This window comes from Budorcas taxicolor, chromosome 18, assembly GCF_023091745.1.
Source record: "Budorcas taxicolor isolate Tak-1 chromosome 18, Takin1.1, whole genome shotgun sequence".
Lineage (NCBI taxonomy): Eukaryota > Metazoa > Chordata > Mammalia > Artiodactyla > Bovidae > Budorcas > Budorcas taxicolor.
This window is the reverse complement of record NC_068927.1, coordinates 11,899,770-11,917,103: the sequence shown is the minus strand read 5'-3', so window position 1 is coordinate 11,917,103 and position 17,334 is coordinate 11,899,770. Positions and strand designations below refer to the sequence as shown.

Genomic DNA, 17,334 nt, shown 5'->3' with positions numbered 1-17,334 from the left:
CTCTGATTTCTCAGTGTTCTAAGCTAAGTTGAGCTACCAGCATGATTTGTAAAGTGCTGGAGAGCCTGTGGGCTTGAGAGGCAAGGGCAAGTCTTACACTTGAGTGGACGGTCACTCGATGTCTGTCTTCCTCCCCAGGGAGGGCTCAGGATGAGGCGAGCTTCCTGATGCCTAGTTAGCGAGCCTGTGAGCCAGGCTGCTGACTGCCTGGCCTCTGAGGATACTGCTGGCTGCGCTGCGCGGTGAGCCCTCCCCTCTGCCTTGCAGGAAGAGGCGAGCGAGGTCCACCGGGGAGACACGAGGCTGCGCCCTGTGGAGCCAGAAGAGGAAACCTGGTAAAGTGGGACTACAGGCTTGGAGCCCCTGCCCCTGAGGCTTCTCCTACCCTCAGCGGGGCTGCTGACTTTCCCACTCACCCATTTGATGTCGGGGGACCCAAACGGCCGGCCAGAAGTGTGAACTTGCACTGGGCAAGACCCAGCGTCTGTGACATTAGACAGCAACGTAGAAATCAGAGAAGAGCTACCGTCCAGCAGTTTTAACCACCAACACCCATTTATTTTAATGAAAAAAAAAATCTCTGCATTCTATATGCTTCAAAAAGATTTACTATAGAAACAAATACAATATATGGAACTCTATCTGCATAATTTCACTACAATAAAGACAACATATGACTTCTATTTCCTGTGAAGGCAAACTGAAAAGCACAGGTGCAAACAGAGATTGCATAAGAAAGCGTGTGCGCACCCGCGTGTGCGCGTGAGTGTGGTTAAAACCTTTAGTAAGCAACGGCATTAAAATATGCTAAGACACTTACCTGACCCTAGCTCGTGTCAAGCGCTAAGAAAAAGCCACAGGCTGTCACTAGTTCATCTGCTAGAAAAATTTGGTGTGAGCTTTGATGGTTCCGTTACAGTGTATGGACAAGAAGATAACCTTGGTACAAACACTAACCTCCGTCTTATGTTCGCATGCTCACAGAATAAAAATCAGTTACTTCTCATACATAATGAACATCTTTTATTTTCAGGTTTGCAAACGACGGCCGTCGATTCACACAAAAGGGTACTTTTAAAACTACCTGTATTTACTCTATTGTATGCATGTATATAGGAAACGAACGGTGTGTATGCGCATAAATGTATGTCTGTACATGTGGGCTGATATATGTATACACATGGTACCTGATGGCCTCTTCGGACGCATGTGTGACCTCCATGATGACACTGGCTGTTGTACGTATGCCAAGGAGGGCGAGGTTCTCTATCCTGGGCCAGGTCCCCAGAAAACCCACTGGGACTGTGGTTTCCGGACACTTAAAAATGCAGAGAGATAGACGCCCGTGCATTTGATGGTGAAACATCCAGCTCTGCTCCTCATCACCGTCATTCAGGATCATCCTCACAGAGGATGGCAGTGAAAACTGTCCCCCTCTGCGGACCTGCCTGGAAGGTGGGTCGAGGAGAAGCGCCAGCTCTGTGCTCTGCCCTAGTGCTGAACTGGACGCTGAGGCCCTGGAGGGGTTGGCTGCTTTAGCTTCTACCCCTTCTGTGCTTAACCTCTTGGGAAAGGGTGGCAATATATGAGGAGCAAGCTTCTGTAGTCTGTCTCTATAAATACTGGGTATATACACATACAGATACGCATACATATACAAATACTAACCCACAGACCAAACTGGATGTGTGGAGTGCTGACTAGCAACATGGCAAACACATCAGGAAAAGTATTCATTGTTCCTCCTCCCAGAAGGTCAAGTTCTATGCCATGATGTTAAAAACACTCAAGGGAAAATTCAGAGGATTCCATTAATTAAAGGGGAAAAGGAAGATGCTGTCAAAATGGTGAAGTACAGATTAAGGGAAAATTGCAAAGAAAACGAAAATCTGAAACAATTGAGGCCTGGTTGTGAAGTTCGAGAGCTGTAAACGGCAATCTTCAGATTTGGATTTTTTTTTTCTTTTTTTCCTGTTGCTATGGAAACTTGGGAATCAAGCTTCAGATGTCAGGAGTTCTCACAGACCTGAATGGAAAAGATTCAGAGTCAATTCAAGGAATATAACAACTCGATTCAAAAACATTTTAGCTAAATACTAGATACATGACTGGCAAGCTATAATAAATGCATTTATAAATGTTGTACTACTTTGGGGAAGATTTTTTTTTTTCTTCTTCTTAAGCATAACATTTGAAGAGAGAAGGAATAGTTCTCCTGGTTTATGACTCAAAAAGCTGGACTACTCTGAAAATGCGAATACCACATGTTTCACACATCAGATCAACCGTGGCCCCTCCCGCTGCCTCACTGAACCCTGTCTTCTGCAGTTGGCCCAGGGCTGGGCTATTTTATAAACAAGCCTACTTGGCAGCTTAGAAATGGACCATCATCCCAGATACATATACATATATATATATATATTTTTGGTCACTGAGAAAAGTAAGATAGTAACTGGTGGTTCTGCAGAGATGGTGTTATGAGTTCCTGAGGGCTGCTGTCACAAATGACCACAAATTCAGTGTTTCACAAACCACACACACTCACTCTCCTACACTCTGGAGGTCAGAATTCTTAGGGGGCTACAGTCCAGGCGCTGGGAGAGAGTTCCTTTTGGAGCCCCCTCCTCCCCTTCAAGCTCCGCCCCCCCCACCCCCCCACCCCGAGGCTGCCTGTTGCACGCGGCCCCTCCCTGCCTCTCTGTGACCTGCACCAGGGTTTGCATTGCTTGCTCTCTAGGCTTTAGGCCAGCTGAGGGACTTCCACTCTGCCTGACGACAGGGTGAACGGAAGCAGCTTGGCTCTCTGCCACCTTTGCTTAATTGTTATTATATCTGGGATTTGTACAGGGAGAAGGTACCACGAAAAACTCGTGTTACAAAGAAACAAAAATGTATAAAAGATCAACCCACAAGGCAAGTATTGTCTATTCTAAAATGAATTGATTGTTGGAATATAATGGATTGTTCTGTAAAGCTCAGGGCTTTTCATTCTAAATCTGTTAAGGGGGTGGGTCAGTATGTAAACGTCACCAACCTGTGCTGCACCCCATTGATTTCAGAGTTTAAAGTAGTCATGTATCTATTTGGAAAATTTAGAGCAGCTGCTCTAAATTTTAGATAAAAAAATCTTTGTAATGTGACTCGAGTGTAAATAAAATTATATTGAGGAGGTTAAGGGAGAAAGCTGTTTTAACAGAAAGGACCATGGACATGAACACGCTGATTCAGATGCAAGTTTTATTGTTATTTTCTATACCTAGGGATTTTTATACAGCTTGACAGGTGAATTCCTTTGGGGTTAGGACTCTTCTGAACTCATTTAATTTCCTTTTTTTTTCAGGTGAATTTTTCTGCCCCTGCTACACCATTGCCTTAAACCCTTTGGTGACCTGGGCTGCAGTAAACTATATTCTTCATATTCACTTGCATTTGAAGACTGGAAAAGAACATATTAAATGGTATAACTAATTTCATTTAAAAATATTTTCCTGTGTGAGACCAATAACTTAAAGTAATCATTTTGGTCATTGAGAAAAATAGGAAAAAATTTTTGACTTGATAAGATCCACTCCATTTGAAAGCCCTCAAGCCCTGTTGAAGTCAAGTCAGACCACAGCATATCTCCTGTGACTGTTGAGTTGATCGCATGAAAAAGTTCACAGGGATGTAATGTTCTTAGCTGTGCATGTGTGTGGCACATAGAAAGCCCTGGGACGCCAGAGGTTGACTGTCATTGTCCAGAAACTTGGAGGGACCAGCTCCGTCTGCAGGCCGAGGATGGCCTGCTCTACTCCGGCCTGGTGCTCCTTCAAGCTCTGCCTCTGTGCATATATTTCACAATGAAGAGGAGCGAAATATTGATACACTCAATGACATGGGCTGTGCAATTCTGTTTATGGAAAATTCTAGAGAAGGCAAGAATCTAATCAGAGAAGGCAGATCAATTAGAGTCTGGACTCTGGGGAGGGGAGCAACAAGAAAGGGGTACAAGGAATGGCATCTTGATTGTGGAGTGGCTACCCTTTACCAAAATTCATCAAACTGCACCCTTAAAATAGGTGAATTTTATGGAATGCAAATAATACCTTAATAAAAAACATTAGAATGAAAAGTATTTCCGGTGACCATTTTTTTGCTCATTTGGTCATCTCTTTAAACTTCTTCACTGTGATCATCAAGGTTACAATTCAATGCCCCCTCCTTTCCAACATAGACATTTAATTTTCGTACTCATTCAAATGGTTCACCTGATCGGTTGTTCTTTTATATTCTTGCTCTTGTGAATTAATTTTAAAACAGTGTTTGAAAAGATTTCAGCACAATATTCCTTGAACTTGCCTTGTCACAGCACAAAAACCCTCATGGATGTGCCAGCTTGCTTTCTTTGGAGGGTCCTAGGGGGAGAATTATGCATCCCCTTGATGTCGTCAACATGTGATTTAAACAACAAACTGGCAGTAAAAATCATTTCATTTACATTTTTTATTGCTTTCAATGTCATTAGTTTTATTTCTCTTACTTTGGGATGTCAAAGAAGGAATTGTGTCTCTCTCAGTTCAACTCTCAAATGCAACAAAGCCACCTATGGTATCATAATAAACTGAAATGTTTTTATTATCTTTTTCCACAAGGGAGGCAGTCTAATAATGAACACTGGCCTCCATGCTTACCCACCTTGGGATCTTTCTGAGCATCAGTGTCTCGTCTACAGAGTGAGATAAAACCACCAGGGCAATGAAGGAAATAAGGAGAAAAGCCACAGAACAGAGGTGTTCGGTTCATGAGAGTCTACTTGAATCAGAATATTATTTGGGAGGAGGAGCAAAACCCATTTTCTCTTCCCACGTTGGATGACGTGAGCCCTGCAGTTTTATGAACAAAGGCTTTAAAGACCAAATTGACATGCTTTTCCTGCCAAGAGCCAGGGAGTAAATGTTTTAGACTTTTTGGGCCATAGGGTCTCGGGGGCAACCACTCAGCTCTTTTTGTGGTAGTAGCAGAAAGCAGTCATAGGTTAAGTCTGTAAATGGACGGACCTTCTGTATTCTGTGTGTCTGCTCACTGGCTCAGTTGTGTCCCACTCTTTTTGCGAGTCCATGAACTGTAGCCCGCCAGGCTCCTCTGTCCATGGAACATTTGATTTTCCTGGCCATAATACTAGAGTGGGTTGCCATTTCCTCCTTCAGAGGATCTTCCCAACCCAGGGATCAAACCTACATCCCTTGAGTCTCCTGCACTGGTGGGCGGATTCTTTACCGCTGATTGCATTGAAAGCAATAAAAAAATGTAAATGAAATGATTTTTACTGCCAGTTTGTTGTTTAAATCACATGCTGATGACATCAAGGGGATGCATAATTCTCCCCCTAGGACCCTCCAAAGAAAGCAAGCTGGCACATCCAGGGAGCATCAGTATTCTGCTGCTGCTGCTAAGTCGCTTCAGTCGTGTCGGACTCTGTGTGACCCCATAGACGGCAGCCCACCAGGCTCCCCCATCCCTGGGATTCTCCAGGCAAGAACACTGGACTGGGTTGCCATTTCCTTCTCCAATGCACAAAAGTAAGAAGTGAAAGTGAAGTCGCTCAGTCGTGTCCGGCTCTTTGCGACCTCATGAACTGCAGCCTTCCAGGCTCCTCCGTCCATGGGATTTTCCAGGCAAGAGTACTGGAGTGGGGTGCCATTGAATCAAATCTTAAAATCAGGAAGTGAGCCTTTCTTGGCCCTTGGGCTGTAGTTTGCCACTCTCTGCTTTAAAGAAACATCAAACAGATTCTACCAAACCTCCGCATTCATTCAAGGACCATGGCCGGTGGGGGAGTTCTCTTGTCCTTGTGCTTTATAATCTACTGATAGTTACAGTGTTGTTAGGACTCATGCCCCCACTTTGCTTAATACTTTGGACCCATTTCTGTGTGCCCTCTTGCCATTGTCATGGGTCAGCCACGCTGCCCTTGCTCTTAGGAGAGAGTCTGAGCCAGAGGACATTCAAGGCGTCTTATTCCTGCCAGTTTCTCACATGCCTACATTATTGGTTTCATTCTTTCTCTGTTAGGAAGAACATCTTGGGCTAGGTCTATAAGAAAACAGGAATCATTGGCAGGCATCTCTAACGTTCAAACGAACATTATTAAATAATCTTATGCCTTTGATATAGGGACAGGGTGAGGTTTGTTTTGAAGTCAGACAGGTTGGTGATGACAACTGTTCTTAACTATTTATCTTACCTGGGGACTGAAATGACATGTCTTGTGGTGCAAAACGTGGGAGGGTCATTTCCAGCTGTATAAGGAGATTCAGGGTTTCTTTCTGAGGATAATTATGGCCTGTCCTCAGGTGCCCTGACCTGCAGTGGGATAACCATGTGGCTCTCCATTTAGGTGAGAACAGAAAGTGCATCTGACATTTCAAACACAGAATGCATGCACCTGTCTTTTCTCAATGGTGCTATTTTGAGCATAAAATGAACACGAGTTCTTTGGCAGTCACCAGACAATTCTGTCTTGGATTAACTGTGATCCAAGAGCTCAGACGGGAGAGATGAGAAGTGAGCCACCCTGGGGAACCTGCTCATTATTGACACCCGTAGGTCAGGGTGCTCCAAAGTAGGAGGAACAAGAAAATCCTTTGTCGGAGGAAGCAGATGCTGCCATGCCTATTATATTCCTTTTAATCTCAACAGATTACATCTTACTAGTATTTAACATGATGATTTGGAGTAGCAGGCATGTGTATTATTGTAAAAAATATTGTGTAAACATACAAAAACACTGGGTATGTGTGCTGGAGGCTACAGTCACCTGGGATGTTGGTTCCCTGGGTTGGATGGGCTGGGGATCTATCTGTACTTCAACAATTGGAGCAGGAAGCCTCCATTAAAACACTCACTGGCCGCCTAGAGGGGCTGGTAAGTGAGCAGAGTCTTGAAGAGCCTTGGTTCACGGAGAGTCAGGCTTTGGTGTCATGTAATTGTGTTTATGGGCCTCCCAGGTAGCTCAGTGGAAAAGAACCTGCCTGCCAATGTGGGAGATGTGAGTGCGATCTCCGGATTGGGAAGATTCCCCTGGAGAAGGAAATGGCAACCCCCTCCAGTATTCTTTCTTGCCTGGGAAACTCCATGGACAGAGGGACCTCGCAGGCTATAGTCTATGGGGTTGCAAAAGAGTTGGACATGACTTAGCAACTAAACAACAACACCAGTTGTGGGTGATGTGTGAGTGGCTACTCAATCACCTGTTCCATCTGTGTACACACACACATGCACACACAGCATTTTTATTTCTGTACAATCACCCAGGAAGTACTGCCTTCCAGTCTATCCCGACTCTGCTATATGTGAATTCTGCTCCGTGTCTGTCTAGTGCTCACTTGAGAAGCTGGTGGAAAACAGAGTTCAGAGGTTTACTGCAGTAGAGTGGGTCAGAGCAGGACACTAAATAATCCCCATGTGTCTGTTGATAGGGGAGTACACTGCGCCATAGTCCTCGGATGGGAAGGGATGCTCTCTAGCTGTTAGAGTGAATGAACCAGAGCAGTGTGTTTGCCTGGCTCTCGAGCTAAGAATGGTTTTCATACTATTAAAGGGTGCTAAAACACGGAAGACAGAACCAAAACAGCTATAAAAAGGAATATGAAACAGAGCCCTGATGAGACCCCAGAGCCCAAAATATTTGCCACCTGGCCCTTGATGAGAAAAGCTTGCCAACCCCTGAACTATAGCAACATAGATGGGGCTTGGAAATGTAATGAAAAGCGGGAGAACAGAGAATTCCAGCACATCAGGCTCAACGCAATATGAATTAGACCAAGCCTGACAAACCGCACAAAGTAGAACTATATGGGGGGGGTGTGCATGTGGTGTGTAGTAACAGTATAAAACAATGTCCACACACGCTGGGTCATGACAGCTATTGTCTCTGGGGAGAGAGAGAACAGGAAATGAAACTGGGGAGAGGGACAGGGGATTTCAGCTTCACCTGTAATATTCATGTTTTATACAAAAGGAAGGAAAGAAGGAAAGGAGGGAGGGAGAGAGGAATATATATTCCCTCTCTCTCTCTCTCTTTCTCTGTCTCCCCCACTTCTTTCCTTTCTCTCCTCACTCCATCCCTCACTTCCTCCCATCCCTCTATCCATCCATCCAGGGAGAGACCTTGCACTGTAAATTCTCCTCTCTAATTCCATTCCGAGGTCAGTGGCTCAGCAGGGAGCTCTACGTGTCTGAAGTTGGAATGAGATTTCCTGTTGACTCCACTCAACACTGTCACCAGGATACAATAATTTCTGTCTTTATTTTCTAATCATCACTTTCTTTAGCCTCCTAATTCACAACAACACCATTCACCTTCTCAGGGGGTAAATTCTGAGGCCCCAAAGTCTTTTGAATGGCATTAGTTACAAGTTAATAATTGCTAAGGTTAAAAGTGGACTCAGTTCAGTTCAGTCGCTCAGTCGTGTCCAACTCTTTGCGGCCCCATGAACTGTAGCACGCCAGGCCTCCCTGTCCATCACCAACTTCCGGAGTTCACTCAGACTCACGTCCATCGAGTCAGTGATGCCATCCAGCCATCTCATCCTCTGTCGTCCCCTTCTCCTCCTGCCCCCAATCCCTCCCAGCATCACAGTCTTTTCCAATGAGTCAACTCTTTGCATGAGGTGGCCAAAGTACTGGAGTTTCAGCTTTAGCATCATTCCTTCCAAAGAAATCCCAGGGCTAATCTTCTACAGAATGGACTGGTTGGATCTCCTTGCAGTCCAAGGGACTCTCAAGAGTCTTCTCCAACACCACAGTTCAAAAGCAACTGGACTAGTAAGCCCGAAATAGGAAATATCTGATGCCTGTATCTATTTATTTGATGCTCACACCACTATTACTCGGCATAATAGTTCATTTATTTAAAATAATCCTTCATTATGTCACAGTCATGACAACCAGTCAGTGAAAAGATTGTGTAAATATGCAATCACCTCTTTTCCTACAGTCTCCACATCCTTCCATGCATTCTCATGACTCTTCTTTAAAGGGTGTAGAATCTCCTTAAATCTAGCTAAAGATTACACTGCACCATGCAGAGAGAAATAGGGCCCTGGTAGACCAGCTAACCAATCTGGGCACATCTGTCTGAGCTCAAGTTCAGGGTCATCTGCAGCAACCTCCTCTCCACCTGCTCTGTTGACGGCATTGGGTGCCTTTGCACGGTTCCTCAGATTGGCAGGGGGATGTGAAGGGGCCTTTGGACATTAGTGGGAGCACCTTTACAGGTAACATTCCATTATACAGACGTAAGCTAAAAATGAATTCCTCTGGGATGCATAGTTTGGGAAAGAAGATATGCGGAAAAAGAGTGGGTTTGGGGCAGTTGTGTTTTCCTACCGCGCGCACGCACACTAAAGTTTGGTGAACTTACGGGCTAAGCTGAAGAGGGGCAGGAGCAGGGCTGCGGCCGCGCTGAAGTGCGGGGCCCCTGCTGCGTTGCAGTCCACTTTGGAATTCTTGCAGGAGCACACTTGTACCCTGAGGTCTGTGATGTTCGTCATGGGCGGCTTCCCCGAATCTGTCACCATGATGGGCAGGTGGTAGTTTGCTTTGTTCAGATTTTGAAGGAGGCTCACCAGGGCGTGCGTATCTGTAAATACAAAAGGGGGCCTTCATAAGAGAGGGTTGGACCTCTGCAAACAAGAGTGGAATTTCAGCAACTGAACTCACAAAGTAGGCAGTGCATTGATGTAACTAAAGAGTACTCAAATATAAATCTATTAACACCAAATAAACATAGAAATTCAGCTCTTCACTTGTGGAAATCACATTTCAAGTGCCTAGCAAGCACACATGGCTGGTGGCTACCATACCAGATTGTGTTTGTTGGCGTTTGTGCCCAGTCTTGTCCGACCCGATGGACTGTAGCCCACTAGGCTCCTCTGTCCATGGAATTTTTCCAGGCAAGAATACTAGAGTGGGTTGCCATTTCCTCCTCCAGGGGGTCTTCCTGACACAGGGATTGAACCCGTATCTCCTGCACTGGCAGAAGGGTTCTTTACCCTTGAGCTTCCCATATCAGAAAATACCAGATAAAACACTTCCATCATGGAGGAGTTCTGTGTTTCAGGGCTATTGTAATCAGTTTCAGGAGGACCGAATTTGGTGGAGATGACTGAGTACCGAGAACTCCTCCCTACAAATGTATTGGACTTAAAGTATAGTACATCTTCACAAAGATCACATTCCGCATCTAGAAGAAGTAATGTAAAAACCCATTCTTGAATTGTCACATTGTGCATCTTAAATATATACAATTTTTATTTGTATATAAAAATATGCAATAAAGTTGGAAAAAATAAATTGTTAGCTCAGAGCACTTTTATATAAGAATCCAGATTCAAATAATCAAGATACACTTTTAGAACAACAATAACAAAAATCTACTCACTTTTAAGGTGGGCAGCCCCCCCATCTGTTTCCATGGAAATGGTTTCTACACTCTAGTCTTTTTTAAAAAAATTATCTTTATCTATTTATTTTTTTGGTCATGCTGGGCAGCATGCGGGATCCTAGTTTCCCAACCAGGATCAAACCTGTACCCCCTGCAGTGGAAGCTTGAATTCTTAATTACCAGACCACCAGGGAGGTCCCTATAGCTTAGTCTTAATCAGGCCTCAGACCCCAGTTTTTATCAGGCCCCAGGTTTGTGGGGATTCATAGCACTGATACGCAACTTGGGGACTGGATCTTTAACCCTGTGGTTGGTGGGAACATCCACCATTACCTAGGTCACTGGTCAGCACTCAGAACTGGCCATCTCACCTGGCACTCTTTTGGCCTTGGGCTATTTTCTCTTCAGTCATTCAGATGACTAGGGATTTGTTTTGTTTTGTTTTGTTTTTTTCCGAGCTGCATGGCTTGTGAGATCTTAGTTCCCCGACCAGGGATCAAACCCATGCCCCTGTATTAGAAGGCAGATTCTTAACCACTGGACCACCAGGAAAGTCCCAGCTATTTTTTTAAATTGGCTCTTTCTGGGCATAAACAATGATAAATATTAAAAAAAACTTGGAGGAACAAGAAAAAGAATCTAGAAGGCATCTTAACTATTAAATAAAACCAGGAGGGAAAAGAAAATTGTGACGACCTGAAAACAAAAAAAACTGGAAATAGAACTGCCATACGTCCCAGCAATCCCACTGCTGGGCATACACACCAAGGACACCAGAATTGAAAGAGACACATATACCCCAATGTTCGCTGCAGCACTGTTTACAGCAGCTAGCTAGGACATGGAAGCAACCTAGATGTCCATCGGCAGACGGATGGATAAGGAAGTCATGGTACATATACACAATGAAATATTACTCAGGTATAAAAAGAATATATTTGAGTCAGTTCTAATGAGGAGGGTGAAACTGGAGCCTACTATACAGAGTGAAGTAAGTCAGAAAGAGAAATACCAATACAGTATATTAACACATATATATGGAATTTAGAAAGACAGTAACGATGACCCTATATGCAAGACAGCAAAAGAGACACAGATGTAAAGAACAGTGTTTTGGACTCTGTGGGAGAAGGCGAGGGTGGAATTTGAGAGAACAGCACTGAAATATGTACACTACCATATGTGAAACAGATGACCAGTGCAAGTTTGATGCATGAAGCAGGGCACTCAAAGCCGGTGCTCTGGGACAACCCAGAGGGATGGGGTGGGGAGGAAGCGGGAGGGGGGTTCAGGATGGGGGGACATATGTACACCCGTGGCTGATTCATGTTGTTGTATGGCAGAAACCTCCAATTAAAATAAATAAATAAATTAAACAAACAGATGAAGGATTATCCTAACCAGAAGGTGACAGCAGCAGAAATAACCAATGTGATGATGACGCCAGTGAAATGGCAGGTTAACACAAGGAAGATTCTCTGATCTGCAGGTAGAGGAGAAAGTCTTTGATAAGAAAGTTCCAGGTGGAAACTGAAGCTGGGGATGATTATTCAAATCAGTGACAGCCACAAAAACTAGCAAATAAAACACTAACCCCTCAAACAAGAGAAGGGCTGTTTTAATTAAAAATGATCAGTGTAACCGAATTCATTCTTTAAAAAGCAATAAAATAGACAAACAGGCAAATAGAATCAATAACAAGAGAAAGGCGCTAATAAAATGAGATATGAGATAAGGCCATAACAATACAGATGAGGTTTTTTTAATAGAAAATTTTATGCACAATTGTATAATACATTTTCAAAACTTAATGGAATGTATAATTCTCCATCCCTCTCAAAAACTCTACCTCTGAAGTAAGAAGAGGGAACCCAGCCCTGACCGGGGCAATCATAAGATAAATTCACCATTGATGGCAAAGTGTATGTAAGTGTATGTGAGTTCTGGTCTGGGTTTTATTGCGAGGCAAGGTGATTGCTGGAGTGAGTTCCCACTTGCCATGGGGAGGGGAGGGCAGTGGGGGAGTCACAATTCAGTACATTTTGATATTTCAGTCTTAACATGGCAGATGGTAAATGTTGGGACAAGTTTTAAATTCTACCTGTCCATGTGCAAGGTTGGTGGAACGGGGCGTTGTTTGCAAGTTTCATAAATGAGGGACAGGACAGATGGGAGAAGATATCAAAGTCGAAAGTCAAAGCCAAGGTCATTTTAAAGACAAAGTCTTTACAATTCTGAGGTCTGCAGCATAAAACGGAAGGTGAAGGATTAGAGGCAAGGCTTTCTGAAGATTCCTGCACTGCTGCTTCTCTTAGGAAGGCAAGCATAGCCCAGAAATCTCTGCAGTGCTGGTGAACTTTAAGGTAAACACAGTGATCTGAGTGAGGAGAGGCACCTGAGCCAAGATCCCCAGCTTTTGAAGGCTGAAACCTGGGTGGGTGCAGAGGGTGAAGCATGGGGTCCACAGCTCACAGGGCACAGCGGAGAAAAGATGAGACACAAAGTGGAAATCTGTCATGTTTGCATTTCTGAGAAACTGATATTCAATATTTTTACAAACTGTGTACAGGTGCTGGTAGGAAAATTGTCAGTGTTTATAATGTGTGAGTAACTTGAGACAAACCACGTGAGAATACACGAGAGCACAGGAAACGAGGAACAGCTTGGAACAGAAGCCAAGCCAGGGAAACCAGGCTTCAAAACTGAAGAATAACAACGGAATGTTAAGAGGACTTACTGTTGATCTTGGAGATCTTCCAGACTTTATCAGGAACAGTTTGTTTGTGGATTTCAAATTTGAAAGGATCTGTGTTTGGATGAAGATCCTTATCTGTTGCTCCCAAAATGACTACGCTGAGGTTTTTGGCATCATCACAGACCTCTGCTACCGTGGGGTAAATGAAGGGCGCGTTGTCATTCACGTCTTCCAGGGTTATCAGCAGAGTCCCCGTGCCAGTGGCGGGCGGGTTGCCTATAGGGAAAGGGGAGAGGTTAGCACACAACCCGTACAACGCAGGGGTCATCGTCCACAGCGCCTCTTCACAAAGTGCCAGGCATCTTTACTACTGTCATTAGATTTCAGACAGGACCAAGAGGGTGGCTTCCATCTGTGCATAAAGTTTAGTGGTTTAAGAAGCCTCGTAGTGTTATGATCTCTAGGCCTATCCCTGTCGCTGCAAGTGGCATTGTTTCATTCTTTTTATGGCTGAGTAATATTCCACTGCATGTACGCCACGTCGTCTTTATCCATTCACCTGTCCATGGACATCTGGGTTGTTTCCATGTCCTGGCTATTGTGAACAGGGCTGCTGTGAACACAGGGCTGTATCTATCTTTTCGAATTACAGTTTTCTCCAGGTATATGCCTAGGAGTGGGGTTGCACTTAGAAGTAATCATACTAAGTGAAGTAAGCCAGGCTAAGAAAGACAGATATCATATGATATTGCTTACATGTGGAATCTTAAAAAAAACAACAACAACAAAATACAAAAAACCTTTTATCATACGTAAGGCTTCTGACTAATGTTCTTCAGACTTTACCGTTAGAGTGCTAAGCTTTAAACACACATGTCATACCAGCACATTGAAATTCACTCAAAGGATGGAAATGATAATTAGAACTTATCCTTGCTTACCATAATAAAACCTTTAATCTAAATAGCCGAGTATTTGCATGTTGGCAGTGGGAAGCCAACATGAGTGTTTCAGAAAGGCAGTGGAACAATCTGATCTGACTTATTTGTGGAAACACACAGTGGTATAGACAGGAGATGCTGGGCACTGGAGGCAGGGAGCCCAGCAACAGACTGCATCATGAAGGGCAGTTTGAACGGCAAATACATGTCTCGTCTTACTGAGGCCCTCAGGTGAGGCTGCCAGAAGAAAAGTGGGAGGTAGCGGGGTGCAGAAAGACAACAGCTTCCGCTCTGACTGTGCCAAGAGCCTGTCGAGTTCCGTGCACCTGCAAGAAAGTGCCCAGAGCTTGGGAGACATGCCAGGTCTGAGTTAGCCAATGGGAATTGTCAGTGTAGATGCTTTTGAAACCTTTCTAGCAAATTAGGTTACCTGAGGTGAAAGTGCACCATTATGGAGGGGTGGGCACCTCAAGAAACCCCAAAGAGCAGGTTAAAAGTTTAAAAAGCCAGGTGATAGTTTCTGGAAGACATGGGGGAGATGAATCGGAGGAGGAGGCAATGATCAAGAATTAAATGTGTTATGATGCCCCAAAAGATAAGGAGTCAAGAGAAGCCATGGGGTTTCCCAAGAAGAACGTTACTGGTGACTTTCTAGGGAGTGATTTGCATTGATGGGGAAGAAGCCAGATTGAAGGAAGCTGATCAGTGATTCAAAAAGCATGAGAACAGATACTCTTTAAAGTTTTCTTTTTTTTTAAAAATTTTTAGTGAAGAATATTTTGCCGGGAGCCAGCGTGAGGAACTCCGCCCATGGCAAAGGTCATGAGGAACGAGGCTTGGCATACTCAAAGGCGTGATCAAGCCTCAGGAAACCCCCTGTTCCCGAGCATCTACCCCGAAACCAGAGTCTGTTTTATGCTCTCCCCCATAACCGTTTCTCTCGGAGAAGGAGTAAACGTGCAGCTCCAAGGCAATAAAAATTCCTGAGCATGACAGGAGTGTTTCAGCTTACGGACTCCTCTGAAGGTTATCTAGCCCACCTGTATAGGTTCGTCACATGTGATTGTTTACAGCCTCCCAATCTGAGAGGCACGAGATGTTTTAGACTTACTAAAGGCAAATTCTTTTGGGGAGTTAGAAATTATTAGTATAGTGGGTTGGTTAGGAATTATATTGGTGAAGGGTTTTTCATTTGTTGTGTCAATAATTGCTGCTAATTCCGTGCTCTGGGTGGGACAAGGATGTCTCAGGTCAAACCTCTCTGCTGACAGACTAGCTTGTGTGACAGGATTATCCATACTCCTGCCACTATGCACATGGTTGTTTGCTACCTCTCAACCATGAACAGCACAGAGAGTTTTGGAGTATTTTGAGAGTCTTAATTAGCATAGGGCTTTTTCTTCTTGTTGAGTCAATGATTGCCGCCAGGCCTCCATATCCTTAGGCACCTGGGAATATATTAATCAATGTATTTGGAATATAGAAAAGGAAATACAGTAGTTTTTAAGGTTAGCAATACTAGACTTTTTGAGTTAATGGATTTTCTCTTTTGTAGATCACTGTACTTTGTTATAAATCACTGTGTCCTTGTTATGTAAAAATGTAACTTTATCACTATCTTAAGACTAAATAGATCTTAAGGGGAATATTGGTGAAAGGATTTTCATTTGTTGGGCTGATGTTTGCTGTTAAATCTCCATATTCCCTGCCCTTCTAGTGAATAAAACTAGCATATAGGAGAAATAAGCATTAACCTTTAAGCATATAGGAGAAATAAGTATTAACCTTTAAGATTAGTCATGTTAACCTTGGGTTAAATAAATCCCTTTCTTGACTGTAACTCACTACACCCTCACCCTATAGGAATGTAACTTTATTTGGAGGGTGGTGCCTGGTTTAAGAAAAAAACACCCTTGGAAGAAATAAGTTTTTTGGTTATCAGAAAGAAAGGATCATCAAATGTCGGCAGGTCTCACTCACGGCCAGAAGATAATGTACCTTTTTTATACATTTATGTGAAACACCTGATTTTGATAAAGGTCAGGACTGCTGACTCCCGCGTGACTCTATATTCATCCCTATGTGTAACAAAAGGTATATAAGCAAACCCAAAAATAAAGAAATCGGATCAGTTTCCGGAAAGACTGATGCCCCCATGTCGCTTCTTTCTTGCTCCCGTTTTTCTGGCTGAATTCCCATCTGGAGCATGGATGCTATTCCACGTAATCCAAGTTATTCAGCCTCTTTTCCTCCACTAATCTTCCTACTACACTATCTGTTTCTAATCTCTCTCTATATCTGTAATTAAATATGTATTTTTCCAAGGACGCCGACTCCGTCCCCACCTTTGAATCATCCTGGATCCACCGGGGCTGGACCCCGGCAATAGTTGATTTACAATGTTGTGTTAATTTCTGCTTTATGGCGAAATGATTCAGTTATACATATACATGATTTCCCTGGTGGCTCAGACAGTAAAGAATCTGCCTGCAGTGCAGGAGACCCAGGTTTGACTCCTGGGTCGGAGAAGGGAATGGCAACCCACTCCAGTATTCTTGCCTGGAACCTGTCGGGTTACAGTCCATGGGGTTGCAAAGAGTCAGACGTGACTGAGCGACTAACACTGACTGGCTGACACATATATACACATCCTTTTTCATATTCTTTTCCATAATCGTTTATCACAAGACGTGTTGAATATAGTTCCCTGTGCCATTGTTGGGCCTTGTTGTTGATCTGTCTTATATATAATAGCTTGCATCTGCTAACCCCGAACTCCCAATGCATCCCTTCCCCACCCCATCTCCTCCTTGGCAACCACAAGTCTGTTCTGTATGCCTGTGAGTCTAGAGAATGGATACTCTTTAGTGGGGCTGGTGGAAATTTAAACAGATCAACACCCAAAGATAGTTCCAGAGTAAACATTCAAATAAGCGTCTGCTTAAACAGGAGCGCAACTGTAATTAATCATCAGAGCATAGCTATTTCTAATGGTGGCAGAGCATCAACTATTGTTAGCGCAAGAACTCAAAGGAGATGCATAATTACTTTGAAGTTGGTTTCTCACTGTCAGCTTTAGTCATTTGGCTGAATTTCTTCATTGAAAGATTATTTTTCTCTTTTTATGGAACTAATTGAATATCTCAGAGGAATCCATTATATTTTTTTTCACTCTGAATATAATATGGAGTCATTTGGTAGAATGGATGAGAAGGCATTATGAGTGCTTGAAATATGGTCATAAGAATTGGCCTTTCATGAACTTAATTATA

The 17,334-nt window shown here is 43.6% G+C and overlaps 1 protein-coding gene across 1 annotated transcript in view; it reads right to left on the bottom strand.

Moving 5' to 3' along the window:
- Positions 1 to 536: 536 nt before the first annotated feature.
- CDH13 (cadherin 13) overlaps positions 537 to 17,334 on the bottom strand; it is a 1,024,384-nt gene continuing 1,007,586 nt past the window's right edge. The window contains exons 12-14 of the mRNA XM_052655824.1: positions 13,164 to 13,397; positions 9,404 to 9,622; positions 537 to 2,026 (exon numbers count right to left, since the gene is read on the bottom strand). Coding sequence (XP_052511784.1) covers positions 2,019 to 2,026; positions 9,404 to 9,622; positions 13,164 to 13,397 — 461 coding nt within the window. The 3' untranslated portion in view covers positions 537 to 2,018. The remainder of the gene's footprint in view (positions 2,027 to 9,403; positions 9,623 to 13,163; positions 13,398 to 17,334) is intronic.